The sequence below is a fragment of the Mauremys reevesii genome, linkage group 1 (assembly GCF_016161935.1).
Source record: "Mauremys reevesii isolate NIE-2019 linkage group 1, ASM1616193v1, whole genome shotgun sequence".
Classification (NCBI taxonomy): Eukaryota; Metazoa; Chordata; order Testudines; family Geoemydidae; genus Mauremys; species Mauremys reevesii.
This window is the reverse complement of record NC_052623.1, coordinates 249,253,166-249,274,470: the sequence shown is the minus strand read 5'-3', so window position 1 is coordinate 249,274,470 and position 21,305 is coordinate 249,253,166. Positions and strand designations below refer to the sequence as shown.

The 21,305-nt window shown below is 49.3% G+C and overlaps 1 protein-coding gene across 2 annotated transcripts in view; it reads left to right on the top strand.

The window, feature by feature from the left end:
- Positions 1-21,305, top strand: part of LOC120375653 (cat eye syndrome critical region protein 2) — a 124,738-nt gene that overhangs the window by 82,948 nt on the left and 20,485 nt on the right. For both annotated transcript variants that reach the window (XM_039496434.1, XM_039496444.1), the window contains exons 3-9: positions 2,400-2,583; positions 4,025-4,164; positions 4,712-4,816; positions 5,461-5,510; positions 13,053-13,222; positions 13,759-13,836; positions 18,935-19,091. In XM_039496434.1, the coding sequence (XP_039352368.1) occupies positions 4,109-4,164; positions 4,712-4,816; positions 5,461-5,510; positions 13,053-13,222; positions 13,759-13,836; positions 18,935-19,091 (616 nt within the window). In that variant the 5' untranslated portion in view covers positions 2,400-2,583; positions 4,025-4,108. The remainder of the gene's footprint in view (positions 1-2,399; positions 2,584-4,024; positions 4,165-4,711; positions 4,817-5,460; positions 5,511-13,052; positions 13,223-13,758; positions 13,837-18,934; positions 19,092-21,305) is intronic.

The window sequence follows — 21,305 nt, the reverse complement described above, 5'->3', positions numbered from 1 at the left end:
CCCCATGGGCCCTTGTTCTCCAGGAACCTGGAAATGTTGGTTTGGTTCCCCTGAGATTCTGCCCTCATTAGATGATCTTCTGACTCAAAGTTCAATCAGATTCTGACATCTTGAACTTGAGAGGGTAGAATTTGGATGCTGTTAGTTTGTGGCTTTATTCTTTCAAACCTGGAAGGAAGTTGTCTGAGATGTTATATAGTTAGCATATTTCCAGGAAATGGGGTCCAGGCATGACATCTGTTCTAAAAGTGTGTCAAATATTGCCTCACTTACTTATTTGATGACTTTATTAAAGATCTAAATGTTTAAGCACTGTGTGTGATCAAATAGAAGTTTTAAGGGCGCTCAGTCTATAAAGAGAATCTGATATCCTCCTGTCTGCAGGTTTTCAAGGCAGTAACCAAACATTGCCCATTTTAAAGTTCCCAGTTGCAAGTTGGAAATTGAATTTGGCCCTGAAATGTGTTATAGAACAACCATTTGAACCAATGGCTGCTCTTATTTAAGATAGAAGGCTGTATGTGTTGATTATTTTGTCTTAACAAAAAACAATTTCTGCACTTTTTACCCCACAAAGTGAGTACTTCAGCTGGCACAGGAATTCTTCCTTAAAATAATCCCTCCTTCTTATGTCAGTAGAAATATTTCCTTCTTATTCAAGGAGGTCACATTGCATTTACTTGATTGGGAGGTGAGCTGAGCAGAATAAAGACATTCAGAAAGGCATGTGCTTTTTTTTTTTTTTTGGGTCATAGTTGGAAAAGAGCAACAGCAGAGCTGCTAAAGCCACCATATCCAATTCTATACAAGTATCTGTCATTGAATACTATAGGAGGTCAGGTAAAACTCCTTCAGGGAAATGGGGTCAGTCAACAAGGAGTCATTTTCCACTTTAGGTGCAGAAAGAAACAGGATCATATGGAGTAATCTGCAGAGTGGGGACATAGGCATCTCTTCGCTCATTTATAAGACACTGTCAGGTGGACGTTTCTTCCACAAAGGCTGTGGCCGTCAGGTCCTGCAGGTTGCTGTTCTATCTTTACCCCTCTTTCCTATCTTTTCTTTCTTCCTCCCTCTCTTAACATCTGACCTTTTTGCTAGTTCTCAGTAGTCTTCCTCCAGACTGATGATGATCTTTTCTCTGTTAAAGATTTAATGGTTTTTTTTGGTTACAGTTTTGTATTTATTTGGTATGTGGCTATTCTGCAGTTGTGGCATAGTTCCCTGCATTGTCTAGGGCAGTCAGCTGGTGCTAAAAAGGATCCAGTTGAGCTGCCTCCATGAACACATGTGGGAATGGCTATCTGATAGTATCCAGTCAGGCACACAAACTTCCTGTGTGTGAGAGAGAGAGGCATGTTTGCAGCTACAGACCACAGGTCTGGAACGCTGGCAAGTCACAGGAGTCAGGCAGTGGCACCACTCCAATAACAAAAACAAATAAAGTTTTAACAGTCGGTGCTTCATCTCACCTAGATTCTGTAGACTGAAGCTTCCACGCTCAGAACAAGCTGCGTCTAAAATTAGACACACACTTATTTATCTGAGCACAGTCGGCAATCTAAGGAGTGACAGGGCAGCGCTTGCACCAGAACTGTTACTATTTACAGCAACCTTCAGTGTAAGGTGAGGACAAGAAGTTTAATATGGTACTGTGGGCAAGGTGGGGAGATAGTGGCAAAGGATATTCAAAGAGGGGAGTATGGTGGTCCTATTGGCAGGCAAGGAAGATAATTCTGGTAACTGCATTTTGGTCAGAGAGGACAGAGTAGTCCGGACATGGAGAAGTGTTTTACCCTTTAGGACAACAAAGGGCCTGACTTCCAAAATGATTTGGAAGAAGGCGCAGGAGTTGGTAATTACCTGGCTGTACGGCCAGGGAAAGTTCCCCGGATATGGCCAGGGAAAAGAGAGAGATGGGTGAGCCTGGTAGATAATGATGGTGTCAGCTAAAATGGAGGAAGGCAGAAGAGGATCGGAATTGTCTGTGAACGCTCCATTGCATCTTCCCTTTATAAAAGTCAGAGTCCGTGCTGATGTGAACAGCTACCTAATGTGATGAAAAGGAGGGAGACTAACAAAGAGGTTTTAAATGATGCAAAATCCTGTATTGTTGCAGTTAGGAATACTACCAGCAGGTAGGAGAGGGTCAAGCCTAGCTGCTCCGCTTTAACTAGCTCTGGCTGTCCTAGGACTCAGCTCTTAAAAGCATTTATGAAAGTGTCCCAGTGTCAGTCGCTCCACTTCCTGCTACATACTAAGTTCAGTTAGGTTGTGCTGAGCCAGCAGGGCACAGTTTTCAGCCTTGCCAGGATCTTCTAATTTCATTTCCCACCTCCACTAAGTCCTGTCTTTTTTGCATATTAACCTACAATGGAGGGACTTGTTCTCTTGATTAGGTCACAGACGTTTCACAGCTACCTTGAGGACATTATCAACTACCGCTGGGAGCTGGAGGAAGGGAAACCCAACCCCCTACGGGAATCCACTTTCCAGGAGCTGCCGCTGCGCACCCGCGTGGAGATCCTGCACCGCCTCTGCGATTATCGGCTTGATGCAGATGACGTCTTCGACCTCCTCAAGGTGCTTTGGGCCACAGCAGCTGTTGGATGGGGAAGATGACAGCTACAGGGAGCTAGGCTGGGTTGTGAAACCTAGGTGGGGATGGAGGAAAATGTTTGCCTTCATGGAGGCTGTTTTTTCCTTTTTCCTGCCACTGCTTGTATACATCAGCGAGCCTCCAACCAAGGGAACAGGCCATTTAGGGGCTGATGCTCCTGTGGCATTTCTAGTCTGTCCATTTGGGGAGCAAGAAGAGACTGGGGATTTGAACTATAGCTTGGAAGTATTTCTCTCTAAAGTCCATTTTTTCTCTTTGTCTCCAGACCCAGCTTTGGAAATATTGGTGACTGGGTCTCCCCATTCTCTCTCCTTCTATAATGTTCAAGGGGTTGGGTTGGGGTGGGGATTTTTGAGCCAGCATCTTAGTGGGGTACATAGGTTTCCCATAGTCTGTGTATTTTATGGGTTTGGAGATGTAATTTCTTTTAATCAAAAAGAAATGTTTTAAAGTCATGTTCTTGGTGGTAGTGCAGTGAATAAATAGTCGTGTTTTTTCCACATCCTGGAGACCTGGGTTCAGGGGCGGCTCTAGACATTTTGCCGCCCCAAGCACGGCGTCATGCCGCGGGGGGCGCTCTGCCGCTTGCCGGTCCCATGGCTCCGGTGGACGTCACGCAGGCGTGCCTGCGGAGGGTCCGCTGGTCCCGCAGCTCCGGTGGACCTCCTGCAGGCGTGCCTCTCCACCAGAGCTGCGGGACCAGCGGCCCCTCCGCAGGCATGCCGCCAAAGGCACTCTGCCTGCTGCCCTCCCGGCAACCGGCAGAGCGCCCCCCCGCAGCATGCCACCCCAAGTACGCGCTTGGCGTGCTGGGGCCTGGAGCCGCCCCTGCCTGGGTTATGTCGAGCTACAAAGGATCTAGGCAAGTGGTAGGGTCTCTCTGTCATGGATGCATTCACAGCACAAACATCACTACGTAAATTGGCCTGACTGGCTACATCTCTGAAGACCGTGACTTGAATATCTGGCAGTGCTTCCAGGGTATTGATAGCTCTGTGGGAGCTAGGAGTGCAATTCTGTCCTGCAGCAGTGTCCCTACCATCCCCCATTATTAAAGTGTATTGGGAGAGCTGTATGTGGGAAGTTTCCACAGTGCCTCCCATGCTTAGCATGACGCTAGCCAGGGCTAATTAGGCCTTCACTGTCATGAGCACCAAAAAATGAAATATTAGAACTAAAGAGAGCGTGCAAATTAGAAATGCCAATCTAAATCTCTCCCTAGGTGGAGAGGGAATGTATTCTTTTCTCTAGAGTAATATCTTCCCAGAACTGCATCAGAACAGATGTGTTGTAGGGGGTGGGGCGGGGTGTTTGTGGAGGGATGTCAGCGTGTTTTGAGTGACAGTGCGGCTGTTTTTCAACTTGTCACTGTGTCTCTGACTGCATGCTCCCAACTGAATGCAGGGTTTGGATGCAGACAGCCTCCGTGTAGAACCACTGGGTGAGGATAGTAATGGCGCCCTCTATTGGTATTTCTATGGCACTCGTATGTACAAAGAAGAGCCAGTGCAGGGGAAATCAAATGGAGAGCTGGCTTCAGACAGGTAACAACAGCTTTGAAGTTTTCCTAATTTCCACACCGCCCGGGTAAACAGGGAGACGAGGGCAGGGCAAGTGGAGCAGAATGGACTATGCAGCAATAAATTGGAGTTAAATAAAATCTGTTTGACTGTCGCTGTTGCTGGGAGGGTAACGGTGGCCTGAATTTGTGCAGGTAAAATTGACAAATGCACCACTAACTAAATCCTGATGTAAGGCGACTAAAGCCATGCATAGCGTTCATGGCACTACAAAAATCTGCCAGTGGGGTAGGAAGATTCTTCTGCCACCACCACCGCATTCCAAGCAACTTGCCCCTCGGAGACAGCAGCAGTTACGAGTCACTGTCTGCTCCTGAATTAGTCACCCAGCTAGTGGTAGTCCGTCCTTCCCTCCCTCCCACTTGGCGGCTGTAGTTAATCCCTCCCCTAGTTGGGCCCATAGCAGCTGTTCTGATTTTTTTTTTTCTTTTCCACTCTTCTCTCCCTCCTCCCCTGCCAGCCACAGTTCCTTTCTTCAGGAGATATTTTCTAACCTTTCATTGTGTTCCAGGGGAAGTGGGGGCCAGACAAACACCCCAAATGTTCCTGGGAAAACAGGCAAGAGACGAGGGCGACCCCCAAAACGGAAGAAACTGCTGGAGGAGAATCTGTTGAGGTAAGGAAAAGGGTGTTCCTGGAATGGTTATGTGATCTACTCTCATATAAGGAGGAAAGCTGGCTGGTCTTTCTTGGCATTGATAGTACTGACGCACCTTTTGGGGCCTCCCATTGGTACTGAAGATCCCCTGCACCCCAATATGTGTTTTTCCATTTGGGAGTCCAAAGGTAATTCTCCCTGCAACCATATCCCCTGAAGCCAGGATCTCAAATCATCTTGTACAGACAGGCTGGGTGGGTACTTAGGTGAGGACTTTAAAGAAAATCCCGGTGCTGCAGGAAGCAATGTGGGTGAAACAGTGGATGCTGTTCTTCCCAATGAGTCCGTACTGACCCCTTTGAGCTGCATGTTGCTAGGGGACACATTGCAACTAGAGTGACTGTATTTAGATGCTATTTTAAACCAAAGTCCTGCCTACCTGAAGTCATTAACGATCTCTTGGTTCTATCCACAAGAGTAAGGGATGTTGTATCCTGGCCACATTCCAGTTTGGCCATTTACATAATTTTCCTTGAAGTTTCATTCAAATAGGATATTTCTACTTCCTGTACAAAATGTGTGTGGTGTTTGCATTCTTCCCCAGAAATGGCTGCATTTCAGCGGCTGGTGATGTCATTGCACAATTGCCTTTTTCTTTATAGGGAGAAGGCTGAAGAGAACTCGCTCATGCATGAGACCCAGATGAAAAATGGTAAAGACATTATGGGAGGGTGGGAGGAATTTGATCTGCTATTGCAGTTTTAAAATCATCCAAAGCTAAGAGAGACAAGATTCCCAGGAAAGGAGGAGGGTCTGCTTAGTGAGAGGCTTTCTGGAAGTGGTGCCCTGTGTCTTTAGCCCGATTGGTTCTGATTGTATTTGGCATGAGCAGTTAAAGAAATAGACTAACTTATTCCCAGGAGCCTAGGCAGCCAAATGCTTCCTGTATAACAAGGCACTGTTTTGGGATGAGGAGCGACTAATGAATTAGGTTATTGTGTGGGAGGCCTGAGTTTGGAATAGGCTTGCAGGGGGAACCCTCCTCTACTCACGCACTAAGATCAATAGAGAAGGACTATGTATGGACAGATGCTCTCCTGAGAGGGGGTGAGAACAGGCTATGTGGACACACATCCTGTTTGTGGTAGATGCATTTTGCCCTCTCTGTTAAAGGGAGAGAGTCACCAGGGTGGGTAGTATTGTAAGAGAACAAAGTATTCTCCTTGCCTGTCTCCCATCTGGTGTCAGGTGCATACACTGTCAGTACTGTGTAAAACCAGGAATTAGGGAAATCTATGTTCCAGGTCCTTACTGGGGAGCCCTTGGTCCACAAGGAGTTAATGAGGTGAGATGCTATGCTAACATATTGTGACAGTTTCTCCAAAGGGACTGGGTGGGAGACTCATTTCTCAAACAATCAGTGAGAATCCACTGGTCTGAATATTACTTATGGGTTAGACCTGCCTATTCTTCTTTGAGTGCTTGCTCATGTGCATTCCATATTAGGTGTGTGTGCTCGCCACATGCACCAGTGCCAGAAGATTTTCCCTCAGCGTTGTCTGTAGGGGACAAGCTCTGGCCGCCTTCTGGAGTGGCGCCCGCATGGCACAGTATAAGGGGCACAGTCGGCTCCCCCCACCTTCAGTTCCTTCTTGCTGCCAGTGACAGTGCTGGAATGTGTGCTGCTTCGGCTAGCGTTGTTTCGTTCTCCGTCCTTGCAAACTTTCTAAAATCCTGTACTATAGCTAGTAGTTGAATCAGTTACCCTTACTAGTAGTTCTTGAAGTCTTTGTTAGTCCCAAACAGGACTCAGCCTGGGGACGGGGCATGCCCCGGTCCCCAGGCTTTAAGCCCTGCGATCATTGCAAACAGCCTATGCCCATCAGCGATCCACATAGTAGCTGCCTAAGTTGCTTGGGCGAAGGGCACATAAGCGACACGTAGGTCCCTGCCTCAGCGGCACCATTCCCCATCGCGTGGGACATCCCGCCACCGCTCACCCACCCAAAGTCATCACGCCTCAGAGAGGCAGACTCAGCGGAGCCCTTTTCGGTTCCTGGACCTTGGGCACCGACAGCGGGATTCGAGGCGTACCTCACCGGTAGCTTGGTGTAGACCCACCAAGGCATGCGTCCCCCTGGCAGGAGCACCAAGACCTACCCCTTATGCTGCCGAGACCTCAGTACAGATCCCGGGACCGATCGAGGGACCAAAGCCACCAGTCACCAGACCGCTGTCAGTCTTCAAGATGGGGATTGCTGCAGTTGGGAAGTTACTCTCAGCAATCAGCTTGTGATAGCTCCCGGTCCCGATCAACATCCTGGCACCGGTCGGCTAGCATAAGGCTTAGATTGCCAGGTTTCCGATGCCAATCTGCCGAACACCCGTCAGTCCCTGAGGCCCCGACCAAGATGTTCGTCTCACTCGGACAGGTCTGCCTCCAGGCGCAGCAGCCGGCACCAGTCAGATAAGAGCCGCCGCTCTGCCCGATGCTGGTCGCCGGGTAGCGACCGCTCCAGCTCCAGCACCAAGCAGGGCTCCCTAACTGCGGGGCAGCTTCCGGTGCCTGTGGTGCCGCCTACATCATCAGCACCGAAACCTGTCCCATGGCCCCAGGCACAGTGACCAGTGCCATGGTACCCATGGAACCCCTGGGGGTTCTCCCAGCCTTCACAGGCTGCCCGATCGGTGTCGGGAACCTCGGACAGGCCAGCAGCCTCAACATCCTAACTCCCTCCAGTCCCCGAGACTTTGGGGGGAAGGACCCCACAGGTCCAGGAGGACCTTGGAGAGCAGCCTGCTAGACCACCAATGGACGTTGAGGCTCCTGCAGTACCGGCATCGTCCTCGTCATCGCCAGATGAGGCTATCACGGGGCCCCCTCGCCCAGTTCCTTAGGATGATGCTAAGGCGCACCAGGAACTATTGAAGAGGATCGCATCTAACCTGGGGCTCCAGGCCAAGAAGTTGAAGGAGGCTTTGGACTCCTTGTTTGATGTCCTTTGCACCTCGGCACCTGCCAGGGTGGCTTTATCCCTTCATGAGGGGGTATCAAACATTATCACTGCACTGTGGCAGACTCCCTCCTCGCCCCCATCTCCAAAAGGGCCAAGCACACAAGTACTTTGTGCCAACAAAAGGGCATGAGTACCTATATTCTCACCCGGCCCCCAATTTCCTGGTAGTTGGGGCGGTTAGCCACAGAGAAGCAAGGCCAACCCAGGGCTGCCCACAGGAACAAAGACTCAAGGAGGCTGGATCTTTTTGGACGTAAGGTTTATTCATCTTCCGGCCTGCAATTGAGAGCGGCCAACCACCAGGCCCTCCTTGGCTGCTATGATTACAACATGTTGCAGGCCATGGCCAACTTCGAGGCTTCGCTCCCCAAAGGGTCCAGGAAGGACTTCTGGGTGATCCTCGAGGGGGGCATGATGGTGGCCAGAGCAGCCCTCCAAGCAGCTTCAGACAGCCGGTGCCATGGCCTCCGCCATCTCCATGTGGCAAGCTTCCTGGCTGCTCCCCTCGGGCTTGTCCACCGAGGCTCAGCAGTCGATGCAGGACCTTCCCTTCAGTGGCCAGGCCCTGTTTGCAGAACAGACTGATACCAAACTGGCACAGTTTAAAGGACTCCCATACCACCCTGAAAACGCATGGGCTGTACGTCCCAGGCCTGGCACATAAGCGGTTCAAACCGCAACAGCCTCAGGGACAAGGGAGCCAGCCTCAACAGGACCCGCCTCACAAGAAGTCCAAGGGCTACAAGCGCCGCCTGAGCCACCTTCCGCCCTCAGTTGGGCTCCACCCGGAATAAGCAAGGGGCCAAGCTATCGTTTTGAGGGTGCAGCCAAGGGCTACCTACCAGACTGTTCCCTGGATCCATCTTCCCTGTTTTTTTCCAACCACCTTTCCTTTTTCCTCCCTGCGTGGGCCACTATAACCTTGGACCACTGGGTCCTGAACACAGTGGCACAGGGCTATACCCTCCAGTTTCTTTCTAGCCCTCCCTCCACCCTTCCCTGTCCCTCTTCAGGGACCCTTCTCACGAGAGTCTCCTCATGCAGGAGGTTCAAGGGTTGCTACATCTGGGAGCGGTGGAGGAACTTCCTCCACGGTACAGGAACAGGGGAGTTTATTCCCAATATTTTTTAATCCCAAAGGCCAAGAGCAGTCTACATCCCATCCTGGATCTGCAAGACTTCAAGTACCTAAAGAAGCTGAAGTTCTGCATGGTCCTCCCTGGCCTCTCTCATCCCCTCCCTGGATCCGGGAGACTGGTATGCTGCCCTCGACCTAAAGGACACATACTTCCACATAGTGATCTTCCAAGGACACAGACGTTTTCTCCAATTCACGATGGGACCTGGCCGCTACCAATTTACGATCCTCCCATTTGGCCTGGCAACAGCACCGAGGGTGTTTACCAAGTGCATGTCGGTGGTGGCAGCTTACCTCAGGCGCCGGGGTATCCAGATGTAGCTCAGTAGTTTGAGCATTGGCCTGCTAAACCCAGGGATGTGAGTTCAATCCTTGAGGGGGCCATTTAGGGATTTGGGGCAAAAATCTGTCTGGGGATTGGTCCTGCTTTGAGTAGGAGGTTGGACTAGATGATCTCCTGAGGTCCCGTCCAACCCTGATATTCTATGATTATATAAGTCTATGATCTACCCATACCTCGGTGACTGGCTGGTCAAGGGCAGCTCCAGATCTCAGGTCCAAAAGGATGTTGGGGTGCTGCAAGCCACGTGCCACTCCCTGGGCCTACTGGTGAATGACAAAAAGTCTACGTTAGTTCCAGTGCAAAAGATAGAATTTATCGGGGCGGTGCTCGACTCGACCTGCGCCAGAGCGTTCCTGCTTCTAGAAAGGTTTCAGACATTGACACACCTTATCACGGAGGTGTCTGTGTTCCCCCTGACTACAGCCAGCGTCTGCTTGCATCTGCTGGGCCACATGGCAGCTTGCACATATGTTGTCCACCATGCCAGGGTCCGGATGCGACCCCTGAAGCAATGACTGGTGACAGTCTATTCCCAGTCCAGGGATCACCTGGAAAAGATCGTTACCATTCCCCCAACAGTATTCACCTCACTGGACCGATTGTGAGACGGTCCTAGAGGGAGTTCTGTTCAATAACCCCCCTCACTCCATTGAGTTGGTGTTGGACGCCTCGGACCTCTTCTAGGGTGCATACCTCGGAGATCTCCAGACCCAGGGTATGTGGTCCCTGGAGGAGATGGTGGTACACATAAATGTCAAAGATGCGGTGTCTTCCTACCTCACCTGTTGCGCAAGGTGGTGAGAGTCCTGATGAACAACACAGCCTCAATGTTCAACATCGACAGGCAAGGGGGAGCGCGCTCATCGGCTTTCTGCCAAGAGGCTCTCCATCGACCACGAGATCCACCTGGAAGCTTGTCACCTCTCCTGGCATCAAGAACACGCTAGCAGATCACCTCAGCAGGGCCTTCTCCTCTCACCACAAGTGGTCGCTCCACCCAGGGGCGGCTCCAGGCCCCAGCACGCCAAGCACGTGCTTGGGGTGGCATGCTGCAGGGGGCGCTCTGCCGGTCGCCGGGAGGGCGGCAGGCGGCTCCGGTGGACCTCCCGCAGGCGTGCCTGTGGAGGGTCTGCTGGTCCCGCGGCTTCGGTGGATCATCCGCAGGCACGTCTGCGGGAGGTCCACTGGAGCCGCGGGACCAGCGACCGCCAGAGCGCCCCCCGCGGCGTGCCGCCGTGCTTGGGGCGGCGAAATGGCTAGAGCCGCCCCTGGCTCCACCTGGAAGTAGCCTACATGATCTTCCAGACCAGAAGTAGGGAACTCCCCAAGTGGACCTGTTTGCTACCAGGCAAAACAGAAAATGTCATCAATTTTGTTCTTGGCAAGGTCTGGGCAAGGAATCCCTCTCCGATGCCTTCCTCCTTTCATGGTTGGGGAGCCTGATGTACGCGTTCCCTCTGTTCCCACTCGTCGCCAAGGTCCTGGTAAAGATCAAGAGAGACAGGGCACAGGTTATCATGATCGCTCCAGCGTGGCCTCGCCAGCACTGGTATGCTCATGAACCTGACAGCAGCCTCTCCCTGGTCCCTGCCCAACCGACCGACCGGACCTGCTGTCACAGGACCATGGTCGGCTCCTGCAGTCCAACCTCATGTCCCTCCACTTCTCGGCATGGATGCTGCATGGCTGAACCCAGAGGAGTGGACAGGTCTACCTGGGAAGTAGGAAGCCCTCAACCAGACTGACTTATCTGGCCAAGTGGAGGAGGTTTTCCTGCTGGCCGTCCAAGCGTGGCATCTCTCCTTCGCGTTCTTCCATACAGGCTGTCCTGGACTACCCTGCTCCATTTGAGGAATCAGGGCCTGAAATAATCTTCCATTAAGATGCACCTTGTGGCCATCTCCGCTTTTCACCCGTTGATCCAAGGACAGATGGTGTTTTCCCTTGACATGACAGTCAGATTCTTGAGAGGGCCCGAGAGATTCTTCCCGCAGGTACAGGCTCCTGTCCTGCAGTGGGATCTTAACTTGGTCCTCTCTAGGCTCATCGGCCCGTCCTTTGAGCTGCTGGATTCCTGCTTCTTTTCCCACCTGTCATGGAAGGTTGCTTTCCTAGTGGTGATGACATTAGCGAGATGAGTCTCTGAAATTAAAGCCTTGACCTCAGAACCGCTGTACATGGTCTTCTACAAAGACAAGGTTCAGCTGCGGCCCCACCCAGCCTTCCTGCCAAAGGTGGTCTCCACCTTCCATATGAACCAGGACATCTTCCTCCCAGTGTTCTGTCCCAAACCGCACAAGACCAGTGAGGAGAGGCATCTTCACTCCCTGGCTGTCCAGAGGGCCATGGCTTTTTACTTAGAATGTACCAGGCCTTTCTGTAAATCAACTCAGCTCTTTGTCACTTCAGCGGAGACGGATGAAGGGCCTTCCGGTGTCTTCGCAGAGGATTACCTGTTACGACCTGGTGGGGGTTCTGCTGCCACCAATTGTCAGCACCCACTCACAGGCATCTTCGGCAGCCTTCCTGGTGCACATCCCTATCCAGGACATTTGTAGAGCCTCAATGTGGTCCTCTGTCCACACGTTTACCTCTCATTATGCCATCACTCAGCAGGCCAGGAACGACGCTGGATTCGGCAGAGTTGTGTTGCTTTGGAGTCACCTAATATGGAATGGACATGAGCAAACACTCGAAGAAGAAAAGACAATTACCTTTTCCGTAACTGGTGTTCTTCGAGATGTATTGCTCATGTTCATTCCACAACCTGCCCTCCTTCCCCACTGTTGGAGTTTCTGGCAAGAAGGAACCGAGGGTGGGGGGAGCCGGCGGCGCCCCTTTTACTGTGCAACGCAGGCACCACTCCAGAGGGCGCCAGAGCCGGTCCCCTATGGATACTGCTAAGGGAAAAACTTCCGGCACCAGCGCACATGGTGCGCGCACACACCTAATACGGAATGGGAATGAGCAACACATCTCGAAGAACACCAGTTACGGAAAATGCAACTGTTTTTCCACCACAATACAGGCAACTCTGGCTTTGTCTTTTCTCTACCCCTTCCTCAGAGTTCAGCTTCCCTCTGGACTGCTGCAGCTCCACACTCGGAATTCAAGAGAGAACTTCCAAAGCTGAAACTACATAAATAGAAATGTGGTAGTTTTATAGGATGGATGTTTACTGGTAGTTTGGATAGATTCCGCTTTAGAAGTTCTCTCCTGGGTCAGAGCGCCATGCTGCAGCAGTCCAGCAGAGGGAGTCTGAGCAGATGTAACCCATGAGTAGTGTCCAGACCCAGGTGATGCCTTCCATTATGAAAAATAAATTACAGCTAAGGAAACTAATTCTTCCTTTCCCCACTTGCCTTTTCCTCCTGTGGGCTGCTGGATAGACATGGGTGTGTTTTTAGTGTGGGTTAGGTTAATAATGGCATTTCACCCAAAATATTCCAGGTGCTGCTGTTGTTTTATTTCCCATTCCCGTGTACATTGGGAAATAATACAGGATTGTGTATTACTGGCACTAGGGGCCATACAATGCTCGTGAGAGAGCTTGGAATGAAGCCATAGCTATGCAGGTCTTCCCGTTACATGAACGATTCTTCTTGCTTCTTCCTAGACCACAACCCATGTCACCTAGGAGCGTGTACACAGTCAACGTCTTTCTTTCTTCCCAAGTTCTGGAGGGGAGGGCGTGGGTTAGAGGAAAGCCACCAACAATCATCATTGCAGAGCTAATATCCCTTTATGTTCCTGAAGGGTCCCAGGGACCAGGCCGTGGGACATGGTGGCTGCTGTGTCAGACAGAAGAGGAGTGGAGACAAGTCACAGAAAGCTTCAGAGAGAGAACCTCCCTAAGAGAAAGGCAGCTCTACAAACTCCTGAGTGAAGACTTCCTGCCCGAGATTTGCAACATGATTGCCCAGAAGGTGTGTGAGAGCACATAAGGCTGGGGAGATGTTAGCCTGCTTATCTCTGTATGGTGGCTGCTGTTGAATGCAGGGACAGTGGATGGCTGGGAGAGTGCTAAATCCAGCCAGCCATCAAACCCCCCTGGGAATAGGGAAGGATGTTTTATCTGTTGTAGCAGAGACACTGAGCAGTACGGGATCTCTAAACACTTTCAAGGTACCATGTAAACAGAGGCTACTAGGCTTTGTTTGCAGGGAATGGGATTTTTGGTGATGGAGTGGTGGCTAGAGGTGGATAGCTAGACTCTGAAGAGTGCTGCTCATCAGATAACTATTTTAAGATGGGACAAATTTGGTGTAAACTTCCTGAGAACATGCCTCTAAAATCAACTCCATAGCCAGTCTGGCCTTTGGAGAGGTCTGTATGACGCTACCCTTGTAAAGCTAATAGTAGTTTCCTGGTCACACCTAATACAAAAATTCCCCTACGAACATCACCGGTGTGCTCCAATCCACATCTTCTCCTTCTCTCCCTTCCTCTACCCCCATTTCAGGAGAAGCGTCTGCAGCGCACGGAGTTTTCGCCCAGATGGATGTCTGACCGTCAGCCCATTAAACCAATCCAGCAGGAGGTGAGAAAATTTGAAAATGGTTGCAAGCAAATACCTCAGGAGAAAAATAACCCAAATCATAGCTATTCAGTGGGAAGGGAAACTTAAAAAGCATTAATGCCGAAAGAGAGGTTGATAGCAGCCATCAAATTAAAGATGAATATGCAATGGTACCAAAAGAAGCCAATGCAATTATGGGATGCATGCACAGAAGCATCATATCATGAATCAAGGAAGTAACAGCCTTTCTCTCTAACTCAGAGGCAGCTGCACCCGCAGGAATGTGTTCACTTTGAGGAACTTCACTACTATAGAAATATTGACAAATTGGAGACTGTTAAGAGAAAATCTAAATAGGACCAGGGATAGAAGGATTGATTTACGAAGGGAAATTACAGAAGTGAAGAATGTATAGCTTAATAAAGGTAAACATGAGGCTACATATACTTGTCAGGGAGTAAAGACTAAAGGTGGAGATGAATTCTTTCATTTAGTACGCGAGGTGTAATGTGAAGAAATAGGATGGAACAGGGAGGGAAAATTTAGGTTGATTGTCCTAGGAAAGCTTAGAGTCAGATGTATTAGGTCATGGAATACTCTCCCAGTGGAGGTGGCAAAAACCCCATTACTTGCATGTTTTAAATTTAAACTGGACAAAACATTGGAAAACATCCTGTAGGGAACATCCCACATGAGCCAGGGGGCAGGACTTGATGGATGATTTTTGTCTGTTCTATTTCTAATGCCTGTTAGGGTTGCCAACTTTCTAATTGCACAAAACCCAAGCACACTTGCTCCGCCCCCTTCCTCAAAGTCCCGCCCCCCCTCTTTTACCCTCACTCGCTCATTTTCACCGGGCTGGGGCAGGGGGTTGGGGTGCGGGAGGGGGCTCCAGAGTGGGTTCGAAGGGTTCAGAGTGTGGGACGGGGTTCCAGGCTGAGGCAGGGGTTTGGGTGTAGGAGGAGATACAGGCTCTGGGATGGGGGTGTGGGCTCTGGGGTGGGGCAAGGGGTTGGGTCCACGGTGTGTGTGCATGGGGTGTGGGCTCCAGGAGGGAGTTTGGGTCCAGGAGGGGGCTCAAGGATGGGGGTTAGGGCATGAGAGGGCGTGCGGACTCCGGCCAGGCGGCGCTTCCCTCAGGTGGCTCCCGGAAATGGCCTCGTCCCTCAGCCCCTTGGCGGAATCACAGTCAGGCGGCTCTGCGTGTTGACTCCGCCTGCAGGTGCTGCCCCCACAGCTCTCATTGGCCCTGGTTCCTGGCCAATGGAGATGCGGAGCCAGCGCTTGGGGTGGGGGGCTGCACACTGAGCCCCCCTAGCAGTGCCTCTGCCTAGGGGCCGCAGGGACATGCCGGCCACTTCCGGGGAGCCAGGTTGGGAGCCTGCCAGCCCCACTGCGCCACCAACTGAACTTGTAACGGCCCGATTAGTGGTTCTGACCGGAGCTGCCAGGGTCCCTTTTCCACCAGGTTCTCCGGTTGAAAACCGGACACCTGGCAACCCTATTTCCTGTGCTACAAAGAAGCTTACCATCCATGAAGTGAGATGACACATTTATACGTAGGCAGCAAAAATCCAAATGTGCGGGCAGGGAAACACATGGAGTCTGAATGGCTGCTAATCAGTAACACAGGTGCTCCAGGTCCACGAGTGCAGAGGGCTGTTAATTGCTGCCTGTGTACCAGTACATTGGTTCCAGTGAGCTCAGGGCTATCCCTCCACTGCTTCTTACTGTGCTTTGGAGTTGGGGGTGCCAGCGGTTACTGTGTCTCAGGACATTCATATTTGCAGAGAGGGGGAGTCTGTTAGCTGCCCAGCATGACATTGCAGTGACATGTGCCACGTGGGAGCCAGGAAAAGTGCCAGAATATCTGGTGAGCAGTTTGCTAAAGGTTGGTTAGGGGCTGCATTGGTAAGATTCAGGCACAAAATGTCATTCCTGCTCAGTGTGGTGTTGTGTACATGACCCTTTCCCTCTAGCCCCAGGCTCTGGATGCTTCTTAAATCTGAGCTGTAACTGCTCCGTAGGCTTCTGACCCCTCCGGGGATTTCTCAACAGGTGGTTCAGATTAACTCCTCATTAAAAACCTTCTGAGCAGCACCCTCATTAAGGAGAAACTGCGGAAATCCTAGCAGAGAACATTCAGGGGATGAGGGGAAGGGGCACGAGCTGTGGGAGGCCAAGGGGACCAGTCCTCCATCTCCTTATGTTGACTGAATATCCTGAGATGGCCCATTTCGGAAGCCAACGTGAAAGGCAGAACCTAGGGATGGTGATGCTATGTCTCGCAGTGCCCTCTGTAGGAAGGAAGGAGGTGGTTACATTGAAATTGCAGAAAAAAAATCCTTGCCAACTATTGGGTTCAGAAAGTTTTATTTCTGTTCCGTGCTGGCATTTCTCATTCCAAACAGGTGTGCAAGGAGACACCTTCCAACACAAGACCTGGCTGCCTGCTTGGGTATCTGTGGCCTGATTTCCAAGATGAGCACCCATAGCTCTAGCTGACTTCATTGGAAGTTGCACACACTCAGCCCCTCTGAAAATCAGGCCACTATCCATCTAGAACATCTTAAAGCACCCATCCTATATCTGGTGTAATCAGACTTCTTGAGCAGGCCCGGTCAGACTGCCAGAGACACTGGGAACAAATGTTGTTTTGGGGTGGCTGTATGTTGGAATCGCAGTGCTCATTGTGTTGGGTTGGTGATTTTTCTGTTTTCCTCTTAACGCACACCAGAATGGCACCAGATCTGCTAGGGGAGGAAGGGGGCATCTTTTGGTTTGTTTAAAACTCTTGTATGCTTTATAAACACCGTCTTCTGTCCAAAGGGTAGTATAAGCCCTGTGGCTCCTGTCTCCACATTGTGGGGAGATACTGAATGTCATAGGAAAGATAAGTGCACTTGGACTAGCTCTGAAAACGGTCTTTTGAGAATTGCATGCTAGATGTTCGCCAACACCTCTCTAGAACACATTTATATGCATGACCATAACCATTGTGCATATAAATGTGGAGACTGAGAGAAGAGAGGATCGTATTAATAGCTTAGCATCTGCAGAAATGGTGTCTGGTGAGACATACAGATTGGCTTGGATCCACTGTCATGTGTATAAAAAAAACTGGCTGATGCATCATAAATAAAATCTGCTATGGACTTGCCACCGGCGCCTGGTCATCCTTTGTCTTATTGTCTTCGTACATGTTAGCACGCTAATGACATTAGCACATGCTAATCAGGGAGGTGGTTTGAACCTCATAGAGGGTAGAGACATGTAAGGAGACTAAGAATCTAAAAATATGGGGCCCAGTTGTGTACACGCTTATGCATATGAGGGACTTGACTCACATTAGTAGCCCTACTGATGTTAGTGGGATTACTCTCACCTCTACATTTATGTATGCTCCTGTTCATAGGATTGGGCCTCTGGTCAGGTCACAAAGCTAATGAGACCTCCGGGTGATAGAGGAAGTTAAATTAGAGAGACGTTCGTGTTTTGATATGGCAGTGCAGCTCTGAACCTCATACAAAGAGGCATCGTCCCATGGAACAAGGAGCTGATACTCCCTCTCTTTGCTGCTCTGTTGTGACTGCACTTGGAGTACTGAGTTCAGTTCTGGGCATCTTGAGACTAGGAGGATGTAAACCCACTGGAGGGGATTCTGAGAAAAGCAGCTACAGTGACTGAGGGCTGGAAAGGTTGACTTACAAGGAAACAGATTTAATTTTAGATTTAATATCAAGAGATATTGGCTAATAGTGGGGTGCATAAACCCATGGAATAGTTTCCCTTGGAAAGTGACAGGAGTCCTGTTGCTTGTGATATTACAACTGGGCAAAGATCTTACACTATAGGAAGAGTCCTGTAGTGGCTGGGGAAATGGACTACATGTTGTAAAGAGTCTTTACCATCTCTAATTGCTGAGATTCTGTGCTAATTCCCCTGGGATGCAGGCAGTGAGTCTGGCAGGATTAATTGGGTACTGTAGCCCTTTGGGGATTCTGAATCTTAATAACTGAGACCACTCCATGGGGTAAGGTAAGGCCCACAGGGTTCACTGCATTCTGGTCAGAATAGAACAGGTGTTTCTGTTTTTTCTTCAGTGTGCACTTTAATGTGGGATCCACTGGTAATGCTGTAAAGCACTCCAGGGCCCTGACTGAACAAATCTCTGTAACTATTGTATGAGTCTACTGGTGGGCAACATGAGGTGAAGAACAATTTCCCCTCAAGTACTGTTCCCGCCAGAGGCAGCGGGTAGGGGATAGTGTGGGGTGATTCTCCAAGGGGCATTGCTGCAGGACATTGCTAAATAGCATTTCAGGAAAGAAAGAAAAAATGGAGGCACTTACAATATGTCTGGGTTCACTGTATTAACCTTTCAAGCCATTTATCAAAGCACCCACAGGTCCTATTTCCAGGCAGGTGAAACAGTAAAGCAATAGTGATCAAGGTGCAGGGCTTTTTCTGGGGATTAATGGTGGGCAAGGAAAAGTTGATGGCCTGAGAGGCAGCTGAGGGACCTCATCTGATCATTAATCTTCAGGAAATGCCTTGTGCCTAAGTGATTGTTGCTGTTTATACCCTGAGACTGGAGGTGGAGAGCCTATGGGCATATGGGTTATTTCCAAGTGTGATAGTTTTCCTTGGTATGTTCAGGGCGTCTGTGCTTTGTAGAACTGTCAGTGGGATGGGAATGTTGATGGATGATCCAAGCATTCGGCTTATAATGAAATCAAGCAAATAAAGTTTTTCCCTTGGTGCCTTTTCCCCGGTGCCATATGTGTGCATGGCACTTCACAGATTAATAAGAGGATGTGGTACCTGCTCCGTGGAATTTACAGTCTAGCTGGATCATACACACGAATTACAACATGCCAGGGATCGAGGGAGAAGGAACTGGGATGGGATAAGAACTGTACACAATGGGAGGAGAATACAGCTCATAGAGTGTAGCCTCTTTGACAGAGAGATTGTAGGTGTTTTTGTTTCCATCACTTATTGTAGTTACATTTTTAAGTCTCCTTCAAAGTAAATCTGCAGCTGATCAGATCCGTATAAGCCCATGCCACCTTACGCTTACTCCCATTACAATTTCATATGTGGCCCTTTATCCCAGGTGACTCCAAGTGTGCTCAGCAGGATGGAGAAGCAAAGGCGCAGGGAGGAAGAGGAGGAGCGCCAGATCCTTCTGGCAGTGCAGAAGAAGGAGCAGGAACAGCTGCTAAAGGAGGAGAGGAAGAGGGAGATGGAGGAGAAGGTCAAAGCAGTGGAAGGTACCTGTAATTGCTGTGTGAAGTGGAGGTGGGGACATTGAAAAGGGCCCCTGATGGGGTTGTTAAACTGAATTGAGATATGTCCTTTGTGCTCCTTCCATGCCATAGACTCCTTCATATACGTCCAAGATGGAATCAGTGATTGTGTTACCTCAGAAGTGGGTTTGTTATTCTCTGGCCTCTTCTTGTTTGGGCGCCTGTATTCCCTTTTCCTTCTCCCTCCTTGTCCTCTTGTATCCCCTTCAGTTCTGTCTTCCTCCTACCATCCTGGCTTCATCACCTTCCGTAACTCTGTCCTTTCCTCCTCCCTACTGTTTATGCTCCTCTTGCAGTTCCCTCCTCATCTTCTGCCTCCCCGCCCCTCTTCCACCTCCCCACAGTCAACCTGCCCAGTTGGGTTTTCATTGCCTCTGAGCAGCACTCATTCCATTCTGCCAGAAGCAGGTGGACAGACAGAAACACTGCAAGGTGGAACTGCCTTGCAAGGGGGAAGGGTGGGTGCCGCAAGAGCAGAGTTTCCACATTGATGTGGGCCATTAAATGGCGAGCTCATAAATCAGGGTCCAGACTGGACCAAGGGTTAAAAACTAGGGGACAACTTTGTGCAGGGGACAACTTTAGAAGCTTTTCCAAGTACTAGTTCATGCTGTCCACACACCATTGCCTAACAGATAACTGTTTGGGGGTTAAGCAGTCAGAGGATGTGAACACCTGTCATCAGACAGGTGTGCATTGGCACTAGAATGTCACAGGAATAAGATGGGGTCTGAATGTCCTTCTGCCTTTCAGCTGAGTTACCGGGATTCATTTATTTGCTGTGGTTTGAGTCTATTTGCAGTTTATCCAACTCCTCAATCTCTCAGCTGAGCAGAAATTACTCTTCCTTTCTTCCTGCTCCTCTTCCCGCTGCAGTAATTCTGAGCTAATGGATCAGCAGGAAGTGTGAGCTTGAGAAGTCAGAGGTGGTACAGGTGTGGGGAGGACAGGTTTTTTCTGGGCTTAATGCAGCATTGTCAGGTTTCATTTCACTCTTGCTTTGGGCTGCTGCAACTGGGTGCAGGATGAGTCAGTCATTTCATCTGGGGACAGAAGTGCCAGATCTGTGGTTATCGCAACAAATGACTGGGTTGCTGCAGTGCCAGGAAGACCCAGCGTGTCCCCAGAAAACCGCTCTGGATGTAAATGTCTGGGGTAGTAAAAGTGCTTGTGAATTGTTTAAGATGATACAGAATTAGTGTAACAAAAAGAAAAACTAAGTACACAAAACCAGTAAACTTTCCAATACAGAATAGTCTGATAACCAGATGTTTGGTAGTAGGCCAGATATCCTGTAACAGAGTAGCTTCTTCTACCTGCTACCCCTTTAGCCTTTTAAAACGCAGTTACACAGATAACCTTTATACTTTGCTAGTTTTCAGTCCTAGCTAATCTAGTCAAAAACTAGTGCATTAATCATAAATCCATTCAATTCCAGATCTATCACAGACTTCCTGTGTCACTTTTCCAAGTGACGTAATTTCCTGTGCTTCAATTCCCCATCTGTAAAATGGGCATAATACTTCTCTACATCAGGTGTTGTGAGGATAAATCTGCAAATACATGGGAGATGCTCAGATACTGCTTTGATATCAGCCATATATGTACATAGAGAGATGAATAGAATCACTGCATTATCTGATGGTGTTAGGCCTTGTCTACACAAAAAAATTGCTCTGGGTTAGCTTAAATCTGTTTTTAAAAACAATTTAATTAAACTGGTGTCAATTTCTGTGTGGACTGTCTCATTTTGGTTTAAGAGTGGCTTATTCTGTGTAGTTTAAAGCTGCTCCCAATTAACTTAAGCCAAATCAAAATAAGTTTGTCTTAAACCAAAATAAGTGTCCATGAAATCTTACTGCATTGGTTTAACTAAACTGGTTTAAAATCAAACCTTTAGTAAAATCAGTGCATATTTTTATGTACAGTGGGCCTTAGAAACATCAGTTATCCAGGTAATATTTTGGGTTTTCCACAGTTCACTTTATTACTAGACACGCTCTCAATGAAAAGTTTTTTCATGACCGATCAGCAATGACCCTAAGATGAAGTAGTTTATTTTGTAAGACTGGATGTTCACATACATAGGTTTTCAGGATTACAAAGACTTTGACATTTATGGTTCATCTTAACTGAATTTTGTAAGGGGTACTGCAATGACAAAAAACTGGAGAATGG